The following is a 14,223-nucleotide window of genomic DNA, read 5'->3' as shown; positions in this document are numbered from 1 at the left end:
CAGGGACTTGGCAGTTTTCCGTCCCCAGCCCCTCGGGGTCCTTCTCTTCTCTGCATCTGGGGCACCTGGGGCTGGGCACAAGCCTCCCTCCCCCAGCAGCCCGGGGCTGCTCCTTGTGCTCACGTTCAGCCCCGTGCTTAGCTAATCCCTCCAACAGAGGCTGCTTCCTGCTCCACCATCCCACCAGCATCTGTCACCAGTCTGCTGCAGCGGGACTTTACCCGTGGCCCCTTGGCGATCAGAGCCAAGGAAACTTCGAAGCACCACAGAGAACGGTGGCAAAAGCCTCCCCGCCGATCCCAGGGCACGCTCGCAGAGTTAAGCCCTGCCGGCACTGCAGCCCCACTCTGATCTGCCAGGACCCATCAATCCTTCCATATCCTGAATAGTGCGGGGGGAGAGAGATGTTTTACCCGTCTTCCAAAGGGGTGGGATTATCTGGACAGTGGGGAAGGTGATTCCTCCCTACCAGGTACCAGGCTCGAGTCTTCCTCTTCCTCTCGCGTCTCCCTCTGGCCCCGCTGGACCACGGACTACGTCGCCCTGCACAAGGGCTGGCGAGAGGCAGCTTTTTGCAGAAGGCAACAGTGACAAGGACCTTTGCTACAAGCTCCCCACCTAAACGGCTCCCACCCTGCGAGCTTCACCTTCAGAAATGCCAAGGTGTGAGAAGCTCTTCTGGTCCAAAGACCTCGATTCCTATTTCCAAGCAGGACACAGAGCCCAGACCAACCAAGCTACAGGACAGAGGGCTGGATCCTGCCCTCGGAGGCAATACTGGGCCACCCTTGGGGTGACAGCTGAAGAAGTAGCTGTGCTGGAGCAGGATCTTGATACAGGGGGCACAGAGGGGAGTTGCTATGGGTGTTCCCACCAAGATTCCCCCCCTCCCAGCAGGGCAAGGGACTTGGAGAGGTTCCTCCAGCATCCCCAGGGAACGGCACTGCATAGGAGGAGACAGGAAGGGGTGCAGGGTCCCGTCTTGCAGGAGAGATGGGGCCAGGGAGGGGGAATGATTTCAGCCAAGCCCGGGCTGGGGGGAAGCAGCCCCTTGGGCTGCAGGGAGACCCACGGCGGGGGCAGCCCAGGGCATTGGGCTGAGCCCAGTGGAACCAGCTCCCAGGGCACCTGCCCCCACGGCACCCCACACCGGGGGCTCCCAGCACCGCGGGAGGGTCCAGGATGGGACCCCTCTCAGCCCTGACAGCTGCCCTGCTCCCGGAGGGACCGGCTCCCGGGAGGACCCGCCTGAACCCCGACGGCTGCCCTGCTCCCGGAGGGAATGGCTCCTGAAGGGACCTGTTCAGCCCCGACGGGAGCTCTGCTCCAGCGAGAACGAGCCCTCGGCGCCAACAGGAGCTCTGCTCGTGGGAGAACCGGCTCCCGGGTCAGCACCAGTCCCGGGGGCTCCGGCTCCCGGGGGGCGGGGGGACGGGACGGGACGATCTCAGCTCCGACGGGAGCCCCGCTCCTGTGGGAACAGGCTCCGGGAGCAGCCCCGCTCCCGAAGGGACCGGCTCCAGGTGGGACCGGCTGTAGCCCCGACGGCAGCCCCGCTCCCGGGGAGGAAGGGGACCCGGGAGCCCCGACGGCCCCTTACCTGGCGGACGGCGCGGGCGGGCGGAGGCGGCTCGGCGGAGCCGGGGTCCGGGCCGGTGCCGGTGCCGGTGCCGGTGCCGGTGCCGGGAGGGGCCGCCCCGCTCCGCCCCCCCCCCGCCCCTCCGGTCACCGCGGGCGGCCCGCCCCCCCCCCCCGGCCGCAGCGCCCCATTGGCGCGGCGCGGCGGCCCATTGGCTGGGAGCGCTGTCAATCACCCGGGGGGCTGCGGCGGGGGGCACGCGGGAAGGGGGCTTGGGGGGATACTGGGGTGGGATGCTGGGATAGGATGCTGGGGCTGGGATATGGGTGCAGTATAGTGGGACTGGGATACTGGAGTGGGATATTGGGACTGGGTTACTGGAACTGGGATATTGGGGTGGGATGCTGGAGTGGGGATACTGGGACTGGAATATTGGGGTGAGATATTGGAACTGGGTTACTGGGGTGGGGGTGCTGGGGTGGGATGCTGGGAGGGAGATGCTGGGAATGGGATGTTAGTGTGGGATGCTGGAGTTGAGATGCTGGGACTAGGATACTGGGGTGGGATGCTGGGATGGGGATGCTGGAATGGGGATGCTGAGACAGATATCAGGGTAGGATGCTGGGGTGGGATACGACGAGCACAACACCGTCAGCAGGATGCTGGGATGGGAAGGCGGGTGCAGGGACCCTGCTGCCCTAACTGTCCCACGCTGCCCACCCTCCCGCTCTGTCCCCCTGCACCTGCCGGGTGCTCGGCTCCACACGTCACCCCGGCCCCAAGGCTGAGCTGCTTTGCCGTGCTGCCTCCTCCTCCTCCGTGCTCCCCTCGCTCTGACAGCCCTGGCTCCTGGAGCTGGTAGCGAGGCCGCAGCTGATCCCAAATCGCCGCAGACCCCCTCCCCTGCCACGTGCCTCGGCTGCAGGGCCGGGGTCTGCCCGGCTGCCTCCTGCCAAATATCGGAGCAAAGGATCCCCGGGGCTGCCCCCGCCTCGGGGTTAAAGGCTGGGGCTGGCCGCTTCCTGTGAGGAGGAATCGCAGCTGAAAAGCGGGAGAGACAGGGAGAGGGAAACCACCCTGATTCCCAGAAACAAATGCCAAGCGTTTCCATGGCGACCGCTGGCTGCTTTTCCTGGTGACCTTGTCCATCCCACTGTGCTGCGGATTCCCAGCGCCACCAAGCCCATTTGCCACCAGCAGCACGGTGGCTGCCCATCACTGCCAGCCCTGGGCTGGGGGAGCTGGGACCCCCCTCCACCGGATGCAGCCCCCCCCCCCAGGCTGTGCCCTTGCCCAGGCCCCACAGGGCACCCCCCCACCGGGGAGCAATTTGGGGTCACCCCAGCAGCATCTCCCCAGCTCCAGGCATCTGCCCTCCGTGAGCCTGCCTGGGGGCTGGGAGGGCAGAGCCTCCTCCCGCGCTGGGCAATCCTCTACCGTTCATCGCACGCTTAAGTAGAGAAGACAGCAATTAGCGCCGCTGCAAACTTGCCTCTCTCAGGATGCTCCGAGGGACTGAAAAATTAATGAGGGCTTAATTGAAGCAGCGTGACGGCGGAGCCTGGCGAGGGGCAGGACCCCACGCTGCCGCGGCGCAGGGTACTGCCAGGCTGCAGCCACCAGCAAGGGGCTTTCCCGGGGCCAGCGCCGTGCAGTGACCACCAGGCCAGGCTGGATGGGGGGTGCTGGGGCAGCAGCCCCCGTCCCCATGGCCTTGCCCCACATGCTTGTGGGCAGGGGTGCTGCAGCTGCGGCTTTGCCACCTTCCCCGAGCTGCTGCGACGTCCCCAGACGGGTCCCTCATCTGCAGCCTCGACCGATGTGATGTTACTGAAGCGAAACATGGTGATGCTTCCCAGCTGCTTCCAGGCGGCAGCTGTGGGAGCCTTCGGCACAGGGCTCCACAGCTGGGAATGGAGGGGAAGCTGGCTCCAGTGCCAGGACTGCTGGCAGGAGCAGCAAACACTGCGCCAGCAGCAAAATCCTGACCGGAGACGGTGCCCTCTGCTCACCGGTGCTGGGGGCGGATCGCATCCAGCGGGGCCTGGCCTTTGCCATGGCCATAGAGTTACTGCCAGGAAGGTGCTTCCGTAGCTCAGGGAGCAATGAATTAATAAACCACCGAGTGAGTGTTTTAAGGCGGAATTGGATGGCCTTTGCCCCCGGTGCTCCCTGAGGCAGCAGCCTGCGGCAGGCGATGAATGGACGGGGATTTACAAGCATGATGTTTGCACATTCCCTTACATCTGTCTATGGGGCGAAGCCAGGGATGGTCCCAAGCTGGAGGAGCAGGCTCGGGGCTGCAGTGCTGAGCACCATGCACCCTTGGCCACACAGCTCTGCACTGGCCGGGAGCTGGAGTGGGCGGTTTAGCCTCTGCCTCCCCAGGCAGCACGTAGAGGCAGTTACCTCTCTATAAGGACCAGGTTCCTGCTCCGTGTCAGCAGCTGTGACCCAGAGCTGCCTCTGTGGGTGCAGGAGTGGATTTAATGCAGGGAAGTCTGCCAGAACTCGGCGCGCTCAGAAGGGCCAGTGCAAGCACAGGGAAGGAGTTTGGGAGTGGTGTCTGCCAGCCCCGCACCTTGCTCGGACACCCTGGCCGCTGTGCGGCCAGCTGGGGCTGAGACCGTTGCAGCTCAGCTCATGGAGCGGGATGCTGCAGGAGCACGGGGCAACTGGGAGAGGCAGCGGAGCACCAGGCTGAGCGCGCGATGGGGACACTCTGGGGGCACAGGCAAGGGTGGATGCCCGGCTCCGGGGTGCCCTGCACCATGCCGTCCCGGAGGGCATCGCCTTTGCAGTCATTGCCAGTCACGGCGCTGTTCACTGCCTGCTCCCACCGCGGCATCGTTCCCACTCCCTTCTCCAGGGTCCCGGAGCGCAGAGCTGCCGGGGCCTGGCTGGAAGCCTGAAAACCGGCTTCTCCTGTGCCGCTTGTGAATGCAAAGGGCTGCAGCTTCCCCCAGCGGCTACGGGCTGCACCAGCACGTCGCGGGGGGCTGTGCCAGGCAGGGGGACCCTGAAAAACAGCCGATTCGCCCCCCCCCCGGGACATGTGCCTGAGCGCAGGGCCGCAGTGCCACAGAGTTCCCCCCCTGTTTAAGGAGCGCGCCCCGTATCAGCCACCCGAGGCTCCCCGCGGGGCATTGCCCTGCAGCGCAGCTGCCTCTCCTGCCAGCTGCACGCGCCCACTCCCACTGCCGCGTCACCTTCCCGTGGCGGGTCGAGCCGGGGAGGGAAAGTGAGCAGGAGCGAGCCAGGTCCCTCCTCTCCCACCCCGGGAAGGCGCTCGCACTAATTGCCATCCATAAATAGCTCTTTGAGATGCTCAGAGCACCAGGAACCGTCGAACCGCTGCTGCTTGCACCAGCCTCCTTAGACAACCCTTCCCTTTGCCTTACGCCACTGAACCGTCCAGAGCCGCCTTCAAGACATGGCCAGGAAAGGAGGCAGCGGGCTGGCAGCTGGCGGAGATTGGCCGGCTGTGGGTGCTGGAGCCAGGCTGGCCCTCGGCAACAGCCCCAGCCCGGCGTGCCCTGGCTGCGCGGGTGCATCTGCACTGGGCTCAGCCTTCTGCAAGTAGCACACCTCAGGGCACCTGTGTCCAGGAGGGAATCCAAGGTTTGGGGCTGAGCTGCAGCTCGCCGAGAGTTTTGGGCCACCAGCTTTCTCCATCGCTTGCTCGCTTCCCGCTCAGCCTCCGAGCTGCAGAGGCAGCGGGAGGTGTACGTGCACGTGCTCCATCATTGGTGGATACTGGGACCAGCTGGGCGAGTGGGGCCTGGACACTGGTGTCCATGATGCCGGGGGCTCTGGTTTGCCGTCCCTCTCACAACCGTCGCCGCTGCCCTGGGTAAGGGAGGCGCGTGTTGGAGCCCGTTCGCAGCTCCCCGGGTGAGGTGGCATCACCCCCGCAGGAATGCGCCCTGCACCGGGCTGCGGAGTCGAGGCGGGTGCGGGCAGCCGAATGCGGGCTCCCGCGGCCGCCGGCTGCCCCACGCGGGGTGCCGCAAGCGGGCCACGGCCGGCACAGCTGCATCCCGCCGGATGGGGAGGGGACCCCTGCCAGATGTGGGAGAAGACCCCTGCCAGATGTGGGAGAGGAGCTGGTGCCAGCGAGGGCCCTGGGAACGGCAGCGCGTTCCCAGCCCCGGGGAGGGGGACGGGACGGGATGGGATGGGAGGGGGGGGGCGGACACGACCTCACTCCGCAGCAGCCGCTGGCTACGGCGGCGCAACCCCCTCCCCCCCCCCCCCCCAAGAGCAGCGGTGCCGGCCCGGGGCTCGCAAGAGCCCAAAGGCAATTTGGGGCCCCGACTCCCCCCCCCCGCCCTCCCCCTCCAGCGCAGGGCGGCTGCGGGCGCGGGCGGGGCCGGCTCAGCCCGGCTCAGCCCGGCGCGGCGCGGCGCGGGTTAAGCGGCTCCCTCGCCCTCGAGACGTCACGGTGCCGGCGGCGGGGGGGCCGGGCCGGGCCGGGCCGGGCCGGGGGGGCGCGCGGCGGCGGCGGCGGCGCGGCTCGCACGCGCGGGGCGGCCCTTCGCAGACGCCCCCCGCGCCGGAGCAGCCGCAGCGAGACGCCGCCGCCGCCGCCGCCGCCGCCGCCGCCACGGTGAGCCCCGCCGGGGACGGGCGCGGGGGCGCCGCCGGGCCGGCCGTGCCCGCCGCCGGGGGCGGGCAGGGGCTCCGCACCCCGCGCACCCGCCTTTTCCCGGGTGCCCCCCGGGAGCCGCACGGGGGGAGCGGTGAGGGAGACACCCCCCCCCGGGGGGGGGGCCGCAGCCCCGCGGCAGCGGTGCCCGGGGGCGCCTGGGTGGGTCCGGGAGCTGCGGCGCTCGCTCCCGGGGAGCCCTGCGGTAAATCCGCCCGCAGCCGCAGCGGCGGCCCCGGCGAAGGGCACCAGGACGGGGCTCGCCCCCCCCCCCACCCACCCCCGGGCAGCTGTTTCTCCCCTCCGCCGAGGCAGCGCGGTCTCCAGGTGCTGCGGGAAGCTGGGGGGCCCGGAGAGCCCCGACCCTCCGTGGGGTTACGGCAGTGCCGGCTCGTCCCCGGGTAGCACCAAGAGAGCCGCGGTGACCTGGTTCCCGGGATAACATCCCCCCACCCCCAAAGGAAAAAACCATCCATCCTACAGCGCGCTCAGCCCTGCAGCTTCCACCGCCGTCAAGTGGCTGCGGCGGTGCCGGCACGGCCCGCGGGCACGGGGGAGGCCGGGGCACCGCGGGAGAAGGGGCAAGCAGAGCCCCCCGGCCCGGGGACGCAGCGCACAGGGATGCTGCGGCACCGGGAGCAGGTTCAGCCCCAAACCCGCCCCAGGCGACAGGAGGACAGTGCCCACAGCCTGATCCCCAGGCATTTCTGCCCCCTCCTAGGAGGCCACTTGGAGCATCGCTGGTCCAGCCCTCTGCAGTGGGAACAGTGCTCCTGGGAGCACAGGACCAGGTCCTGCCTGGAGCAGGACAGGAGTCTCCTCCACGTGCTGGCCAGGACATGCCTGGAGCAAGCAGTAGCCCCACAGGGTCCCTCCAGCATTGGCTGTTTGGGGCAAAGAGCTGGGAGACCCCAGTGGGGCTGGGAGAGGAGCACAGGTGCCAGAGCAGGACTGGGTGCAGGGAGGCTTAAGGCACCCCAAAACCCAGGGGCACCTCTGGTGTCGCTGGGAGGAGACCTGCCCAGCCCCATCCCCCCCTCTGCAGCCAACCCTTGCCCCATGCCTGCACTGGGCATGGGTGGAAACCCACAACACTGTGGTCCTGGGCGAGTGGTGGCCTGGATGGAGGGAGCATCACCTCTGGCCACGCTGCATCTCCCAGGTGCCACCCTGCTGTCCAAGTGAGTGACAAAGCAACGCAGCGGCGGGTAATTACCGTGCCGGCATCTTCCCTCCTGGAAGGAGAGTGAGTTGGCTCTGTCACGCAAAGCTCTCTCCAAGATGTTCCCGAGCATCTCTCAGAGAAGAGCTGAGCCAGGGCAGACTCGGGAAGCAGACATCCACAAGCAGACGCAGCCCTTAACCCCTTTGGATGCCCCAAGGACTATGCACCCTCCTGGGAAGCCCTCTCCTGGCCACGCACCCCTCCAGGAGGCAGCCCCAGCCAACCCATCCTGCACCCCATCACCTGCACCCAGCTCCTTGCGTGGGTGAGGACACCCCAGGTCCTTGGCGTGTCCGGGCACCCGCTCAGCTCCCATGCTCAGGTGCATGCAGCACCGCCAGGAGCCAGGTTGCCCCCACAGCGCGTGCACGTGGCCATGACCCTTTCACCAGCTGCGCCTGCCCGGGGGTGGTGCAGGTGCCCAGTGTCCCCAGCCGACAATTTCACGGGGTGACTGTGCCCGGTGGTGCTGCCCGCACCCTGGGCAGGGCCACCCGCGGGTCAGCGTCATCCCCGCGGCACCAAGGGAGTTTTCGCAGGATCTGGCTGCTCTGCCAGGGCCACGAGCAAGGCCCAGGGCCACGAGGGAAGCAGGTGCCCAGGTGCCCTGGGAAACCGCAGGAGCTGGGTGCCAAGTCCCCGAGCAGAGCCGTGCCGCGAGGCCCAGCGTTCACACGGCGCTCGGCTCCTTGCAAGAGCCGTCCCAGCCACGGACGCATTGCCGCTTCCCCAGACCCATCACAGCCCCCCGAGGGCGTGGGGACAGCAGGGAGGCCAGGAGACGTGTCTCCGATGTCGGCACTCGGCTGCTGGAAAAGTCCCAGTCCGAGGCCCAGCACTGGGTTGAGCCTCCCCATTCCCACCGCCCGGGCACGGGGTGGCTGCAGGGCAGAGCGGCTGCAGAGAGCCCCGTCCTCCTCGCCAGCACCGCAGCCCAGCCTCCGCCGCGGCTCCGGCCCCGTGCAGGACAGCCCCGTGCCGGGGACCGCTCTGTCCCCCCTCTCCGGAGGCCGGCAGGGACGGCGCTGCAGAGTTTAGCGGTGACAAATCCCAGCGCTGAGCCGCTGCTCTCGCCTGTCAAGGACAATCTCCGTGCAGGCGCGAGGAGGACGCTGGCACGCCGATAATGTAATTTATGCAAATGCCTGAGCAGAGCGGGTGCAAGTCTCCCGGCCTGCTCCCGCGCCCCACAGCCGGCACCTCCCCACGGCTCTGCACGCCGCGGCGCCCCGGGACCCCTGCAAGGCGCCCGGGCTGCCAGATGGGACGCACCGGGGACAACGTGGCAGCAGAGCCCGAGGAGGGGGGGCTGCACCGCGCACCAGGGCATACGAGCATCAGTCTCACATGGGGAAACTGAGGCAGGGACCTGTCTGCAGTCACACGCCAGGGCGCCGGCAGCGTCCGGGCAGCATCTGCTATTCTCAGCCAGCAACAGCAAATCCTCGCGGGCAGCCGCTGGCGCCGGGTGTTGCTTTCCCCATCACTGCTGCAGCGAGGAATTCACAGCGATCAGCGCCGGCTGCGTCAGTGTGTTATCTGACCGCAGGGAGAGACAGGAGCTGTCTCCCCGGGCCAGCTTCTCGTGGAATAATTCCTCGGAAAGCTTTCATCGAGACCTCGTTTAATTCTCCAGGAACACGAGGTTCCCAGCAGGCATAAATCAGCTTATTCCAGAGGAAACCAGGTTTTTCTCTCATGTCTCTCTCAAAGGAGGAGTCGGTGCCCGGATCTGGAGCCCGCACCCTCCGGATGCTCCGAGGGGGCCTGAGGCCCTGTGCCCAGTGCGAAGCCGCAGCTCGGCTGGCCGAGGAGGAGGAGGGTGGGCAGAGCCGCCGCAGGGGGCTGAGGCCGAAGGGCTGCCATGGGAGCATGCAGGTTGGGGGCAGCTGCCACCGAGCGAGGGAGAGCTCTGCCTTGCTGCTCCCTGGCTGCATTAATTAAACCTGAGCACTAATTACAGTCTGCCAACCCCCCCCAGCTGTCTCCCACTGGCCTCCGCGGGGAAGCCCGGTCGCTGCGCGCCGCAGCCCCCCGTGCGCCTGGCGGCTGCCCCGGGCCCCCGCTTGCTCCCCGGCTCCTGCCGCGACTTACCCCAGCGCTGCCGGGCCACGCCAGGCCCGGCCCCGCTCTCCCAGCTCCGGCGGGGAAGCTCCCTCCTTCGAGAGCACGGAGCTGCCTGGCGCGAAGAGCTCCGCAGCGCCCGCGGGAGCAGCGGCTCGGCAAGGCGACGCCGTGCCCGGGTGGGAAGCGCGCGGGCCGCGCGAGCTGGGAGAGCGCCCGGGGGCTGCGCGGGTCGGTTTGCGCTTGCCGTTCCCGTAACACGTGGAAAGGAGCGAAGGCGGGCGGCGGAGCGGGGGGGAAATTCCCGCCGGCTCGGCGAGGCACCGCGGGCCCCGGGAGCCGCCCCGGCGCCGCAGCCGCCGTGCGGTCCCGGCCTGACGCTGCCGCCCTCCCGCCCGCAGGTTCCCGCGGCCGATGAAGTGATTTATGAGCCTTCCCCAGCCCCTGCTGCCGCCGCTGCCGTAGCCGCCGCGCCGGACACCGAGGTGAGGACCGTCGGCGCGGGGCCGGGACGCCCGAGCCGAGCGCGCGGGGCAGCAGCGGGGCGGCCGGGTCCCGTCCCCCGTCCCCCCAGCCAGGGCACCCGCGCAGCCCCGTTTCGGGGAGCCGATGGAGCAGCCACAGACCCCCTCCTCCCCCCCTCACCGGTACATCCCCGCCGGGCGGGCGGGCGAGCGGAGCGGCAGGGCCCGCGGGAAGCGCCACGCTCCCGAAGCCTCCCCGCCTCCGAAGCAGCAAGCCCAGGGGCGAGCGGCCCCGTCTCCGCAGGCAGGCAGCCGGGGAGGGGAGGGGAGGCCGCGGCGGGTCGGGGGGGGCGCCCGGCGGGCCGCCCCAGCGCCCCTCCACGCTTGCGTTTCTCTCGCTCAGGTCTGCTGGCCATGGGCAACCTGATAAAGGTATTGGGCAAAGATTTAGAAAACTGTCCTCATTTTTTCCTGGATTTTGAAAGTAAGTCCGGCGAGCAGGGCGGGCGCGGGGAGGGGGCCGGGCACACGGCCGCTGCCGGCAGGGGGGAGCCGCCGGCGCTCTCCCGAAGAAGGGGCGACGGGCCCCCGCCGCCCGGCTCGGGCTGTGCCCCGGAGCAGCCCCAGAGCGGGGCAGGGGAGCAAGACCCGGGAGATGCCCCATGCCCAAACCGCCTCTCCACCTCCTCCGCTTCCCGCTGTGGGTCCGGAGCACGGGGGGGGGGGACGTTTCAGCGCACTCCCCCCATCCCGCCCGGCCGCAGGCGCCCTGCGGGACGTCCCCATCGCCGCTGCGGTCAGTGGCACCGGGGCCGCCGGGGAGCGGCAGAGGGAGGAGGCAGGAAGGCTCCGCGCCCCTGGCTGCGCCGCGGGAAGGAGCCGCGTGGCGGCCGCAGCGGGACGGGGATCCCCATCCGCCCCAGGAGATTCGCACCAGCTTCGCCCTGGCTTGGGCTCGCCGGCACGGGAGAGCGCGGCTCAGGGGCTCGCCGAGCTCGGCGGCACGTCCGAGCGGGCGCTACGCGAGGCCGGCGGCCGCGGCGGGCTGCAGGGTCCCTGCGGTCCCCAGCCAGCCCGGCTGCCTCCCCGCCGGGGCGCCGCTCTGAGCAAAACCATGGGGCGTAAAAATAGCTCGGCAGCGGTGCCGGCGGGTCCCGAAATAGCCGCGAGCGTCCTGCCGGGCTCCCTCCCCACTGCACAGGGCCCCTCAGGTGCAGCGCAGCCCTCGGCAGCCTCCAGCCCCTTGCAAACCCCTCCGGGCCGGGGCCAGCGCTGCTGGGGGGCGGCGGGGGGGGGGGGAGAGGCCCCTAGCCGAGACTGCGGGGACTCGCCGAGCGGTTCGCCCTCCCGGCTGGAGGCCGGCGGCGCTCCCCTCCCTTCGCTCCATCCCCTCCATCACCCCATCCGCCCGCGCTCATCGCCATCGGGGCTGCAAGCGGCTGCAGCCGGCGGGGCCGGGAGCCCCTCGAGCCCCCGCCGCGCGCGGGGCGGCCGCGTCCCCCCGCAGCCCCGCTCCTCCTCTCCCCCGAACGCCTCCTCACCATCACGCTTTTTTTTTTTTTTTTTTTTTTTCCTCTCGTTTCTTCTCTTGCAGGTTTCTCATGGGGAACCTTCTTAAAGTGTTGACTTATAGCGAACTTGACCAAGGCCCTAATTTTTTCCTTGACTTTGAAAGTGAGATGGGATTTTTTTTGTTTTCCTTTTGTTCTCCAATGATTCTCAGTTCCACGTTCACGCACGTTTTGAGTTCTCCTACCCGTCGCCCATCGCATCGCGCCCGTCCCCGCCGTCCCCCCTCCCCGCCGCAGCAGCCGCCGCTCCCCGGGGTGGGGTGGGGGGACGGACACACGGCCGGCGGGGCAGCCCCACGCCGGGGGGCTGCGGGGCTGCACCTCTGCCCTTGGGGTGCCTGGTGGGGGTGGGACGGGGCGCGGGAAGCGGCAGCCGCCGGCAGCGACGTTCCCACGCCCCGAGCCCGGCAGCGCTGGGGAGGCCGACGCCGCGGCGGCGGTGGCTCCCGGCGCCCGGCCCCGGCGGGGCGCAGCGTGCCGGCGCCGGGGTCGCCCCGCTCGGGCCGGGGCGCCGCTCAGAGCCCCGCGGGTTTCTCTCCCTGGGGCGCCGCGCCGCAGATGCGCAGCCGACGGAGGCCGAGACGGCGGTGTGGAACCAGGTGAACGCCGTGCTGGAGGAGGCGCAGGCCGTCCTGGCCGAGCTGCGGTCGTACGCGGGCGCCGGGCAGGAGATCCGCGAGGTGGGTGCAGCCCCGGCGGGCGCCCGCGCTCCGGGCCGCGGCCCCGCGGGGCCGACCGCCGGCGCTCTCCGCCCCGCAGGCCATCCAGAACGCCGGCGACGCGCGGCTGCAGGAGAAGGCCTGGAACGCCGTGTGTCCCCTCGTGGCCAAGCTGAAGCGCTTCTACGAGTTCTCCCTGCGGCTGGGTGAGCCGCCCTCGCCCCCCCCCCCCCCCGCGCCGCCCCCTGCCTCGGGCTGCCCCGGCGGGAAGCCGCACCCCGGGCGGGACGAGGACCCAGCCGTGCTTCCCCCCCCCTCACCAGAAAACGCCCTGCGGAGCCTGCTGGAGGCCCTGACCAGCCCCCCGTACGCCCCGACGCAGCACCTCGAGCGCGAGCAAGCCTTGGCCAAGCAGTTCGCCGAGATCCTCCACTTCACCCTCAGCTTCGACGAGCTCAAGGTGCCTCCCGGGGCCGGCGGGGTCCCTCGCCGTGCCCGCGAGGCCGGCCCCGGCGGCTAACGGGGGGGCATCCCCGCGCAGATGACCAACCCCGCCATCCAGAACGACTTCAGCTACTACAGGAGAACCATCAGCCGCAACCGCCTCAACAACCCGCAGCTGGAGGCGGAGAGCGAGGTGAACAACGAGATGGCCAACAGGATGTCGCTCTTCTACGCCGAGGCCACCCCCATGCTCAAGACGCTCAGCAACGCCACCACCAAGTTCGTCTCGGAGGTGAGCGGGGCCGGGGCCGGGCGCGGGGCCGGGCGCCCGGAGGGGAGACGCCACCTCGGACCTCTCCCGTTCCAGAACAAGACGCTCCCGATCGAGGACACGACCGACTGCCTCAGCACCATGGCCTGCGTGTGCCGGGTGATGCTGGAGACGCCGTGAGTAGCCCGCGCCGCGCGCGCCCGCGGGAAAGCGCCGTCGCCGGGCCTCACCTCGACCCTCTCCCGGCGGCAGGGAGTACCGGAGCCGCTTCACCAACACCGAGACCCTCCTCTTCTGCATGCGCGTCATGGTCGGCGTCATCATCCTCTACGACCACGTCCACCCCGTGGGCGCCTTCGCGAAGACCTCCAAGATTGACGTGAGCGAGCGCCGGGGCGCCGTGCCGTGGGGGGGGATCCGAGCCATCCCAGATGTCTCCCACGGAGACGTCTCCTTCTGAGCCCACCCGGAGGGGAATTTCCCTTCCCTTGGGCAGGGAGGAGGAGGACGGAGCTGGCTGGGACGCGACGGGGAGGAGGAAGGCCGGGGAGGAGGGTGCCGGCCCTTCGCCGGGGGCCCTTTCCCACGCCCCGGTGCTCACCCGGCTTCTCCGCACCGGCAGATGAAAGGATGCATCAAAGTCCTGAAAGACCAACCTTCAAACAGCACCGAGGGGCTGCTGAACGCGCTGAGGTGAGCGGGGCCGGGGGCCGCGGCCGGCGGCGGCTCGGCGAGGCGCGGGCCCTGACCGCCGCTGCCCCGCTCCGCCCGGCTCCGCGCGCAGGTACACCACGCGGCACCTCCACGACGACACCACGTCCAAGCAGATCCGGGCCCTGCTGCAGTGAGCGCCGCGTCGCCGCGACCGCGCCGCTCGTCTCGCGCGGACGGAAAAGGGACGGCAAGAAATACACGGGAATACAAAATAGTAATAATAATAATAATAGTAATAGTCAAAGCGAATGGCGTCACCCCGGCCGGGGCGGTGGGGGGTGCTGGGGCCGGGCGGGATGGAGCCCGGGGCAAGGAGGCTGCCAGTGGTTTCCGGAGGGATAAGGCGGTCCAGGACCACGCTGCGGTTGGGCCCCCCTCCGCCCCGGAGGACGGGACCCCCCTGGGGAGCCGGGGAGGGGGCAGGCGGCGCCCCCGGCCCGGCCGCTGCGGATACGGGCTCTGGAGCCGAGTGTCCAACGGCGGCAGCGGCGGAGGAAGAACCATCTCCGCAGATCTGCACGGACTTTGGTGGAAACAGCTCAGTCTTACCCGGCAGATTTTTAATATAAGCAATTAAATCTCCA

The 14,223-nt window shown here is 69.5% G+C and overlaps 1 protein-coding gene across 2 annotated transcripts; it reads left to right on the top strand.

The window, feature by feature from the left end:
• The first annotated feature begins 6,107 nt into the window (after nt 1-6,107).
• Nucleotides 6,108-14,223, top strand: LOC134150268 (CYFIP-related Rac1 interactor A-like). Of its 2 annotated transcripts, XM_062594052.1 has the most exons (11): nt 6,108-6,188; nt 9,918-10,001; nt 10,384-10,464; nt 12,110-12,231; nt 12,311-12,416; nt 12,534-12,670; nt 12,752-12,946; nt 13,022-13,101; nt 13,178-13,304; nt 13,548-13,618; nt 13,710-14,223. In XM_062594052.1, the coding sequence occupies exons 3-11, from the start codon at nt 10,395-10,397 to the stop codon at nt 13,771-13,773; spliced, it is 972 nt and encodes a 323-aa protein (XP_062450036.1). In that variant the 5' UTR covers nt 6,108-6,188; nt 9,918-10,001; nt 10,384-10,394; the 3' UTR covers nt 13,774-14,223. The 2 variants fall into 2 exon arrangements, with proteins under 2 accessions (XP_062450036.1, XP_062450035.1); XM_062594051.1 differs by lacking the exons at nt 6,108-6,188; nt 9,918-10,001 and adding an exon at nt 11,575-11,654 and having other exon boundaries at nt 10,382-10,464.

The sequence above is a fragment of the Rhea pennata genome, chromosome 23 (assembly GCF_028389875.1).
Source record: "Rhea pennata isolate bPtePen1 chromosome 23, bPtePen1.pri, whole genome shotgun sequence".
NCBI lineage: Eukaryota > Metazoa > Chordata > Aves > Rheiformes > Rheidae > Rhea > Rhea pennata.
The sequence above is the reverse complement of the archived record's forward strand: the minus strand, read 5'-3'. Positions and strand labels throughout refer to the sequence as shown.

Excerpts from the sequence above, each read along its gene's own strand:
- LOC134150268 (XM_062594051.1), top strand. The coding sequence starts at position 11,582 with ATGGGGAACCTTCTTAAAGTGTTGACTTATAGCGAACTTGACCAAGGC. Across the intron at positions 12,417-12,533 it reads CGAGTTCTCCCTGCGGCTGG|AAAACGCCCTGCGGAGCCTG; the intron begins GTGAGCCGCCCT and ends CCCCCTCACCAG. Across the intron at positions 13,102-13,177 it reads CGGGTGATGCTGGAGACGCC|GGAGTACCGGAGCCGCTTCA; the intron begins GTGAGTAGCCCG and ends TCCCGGCGGCAG.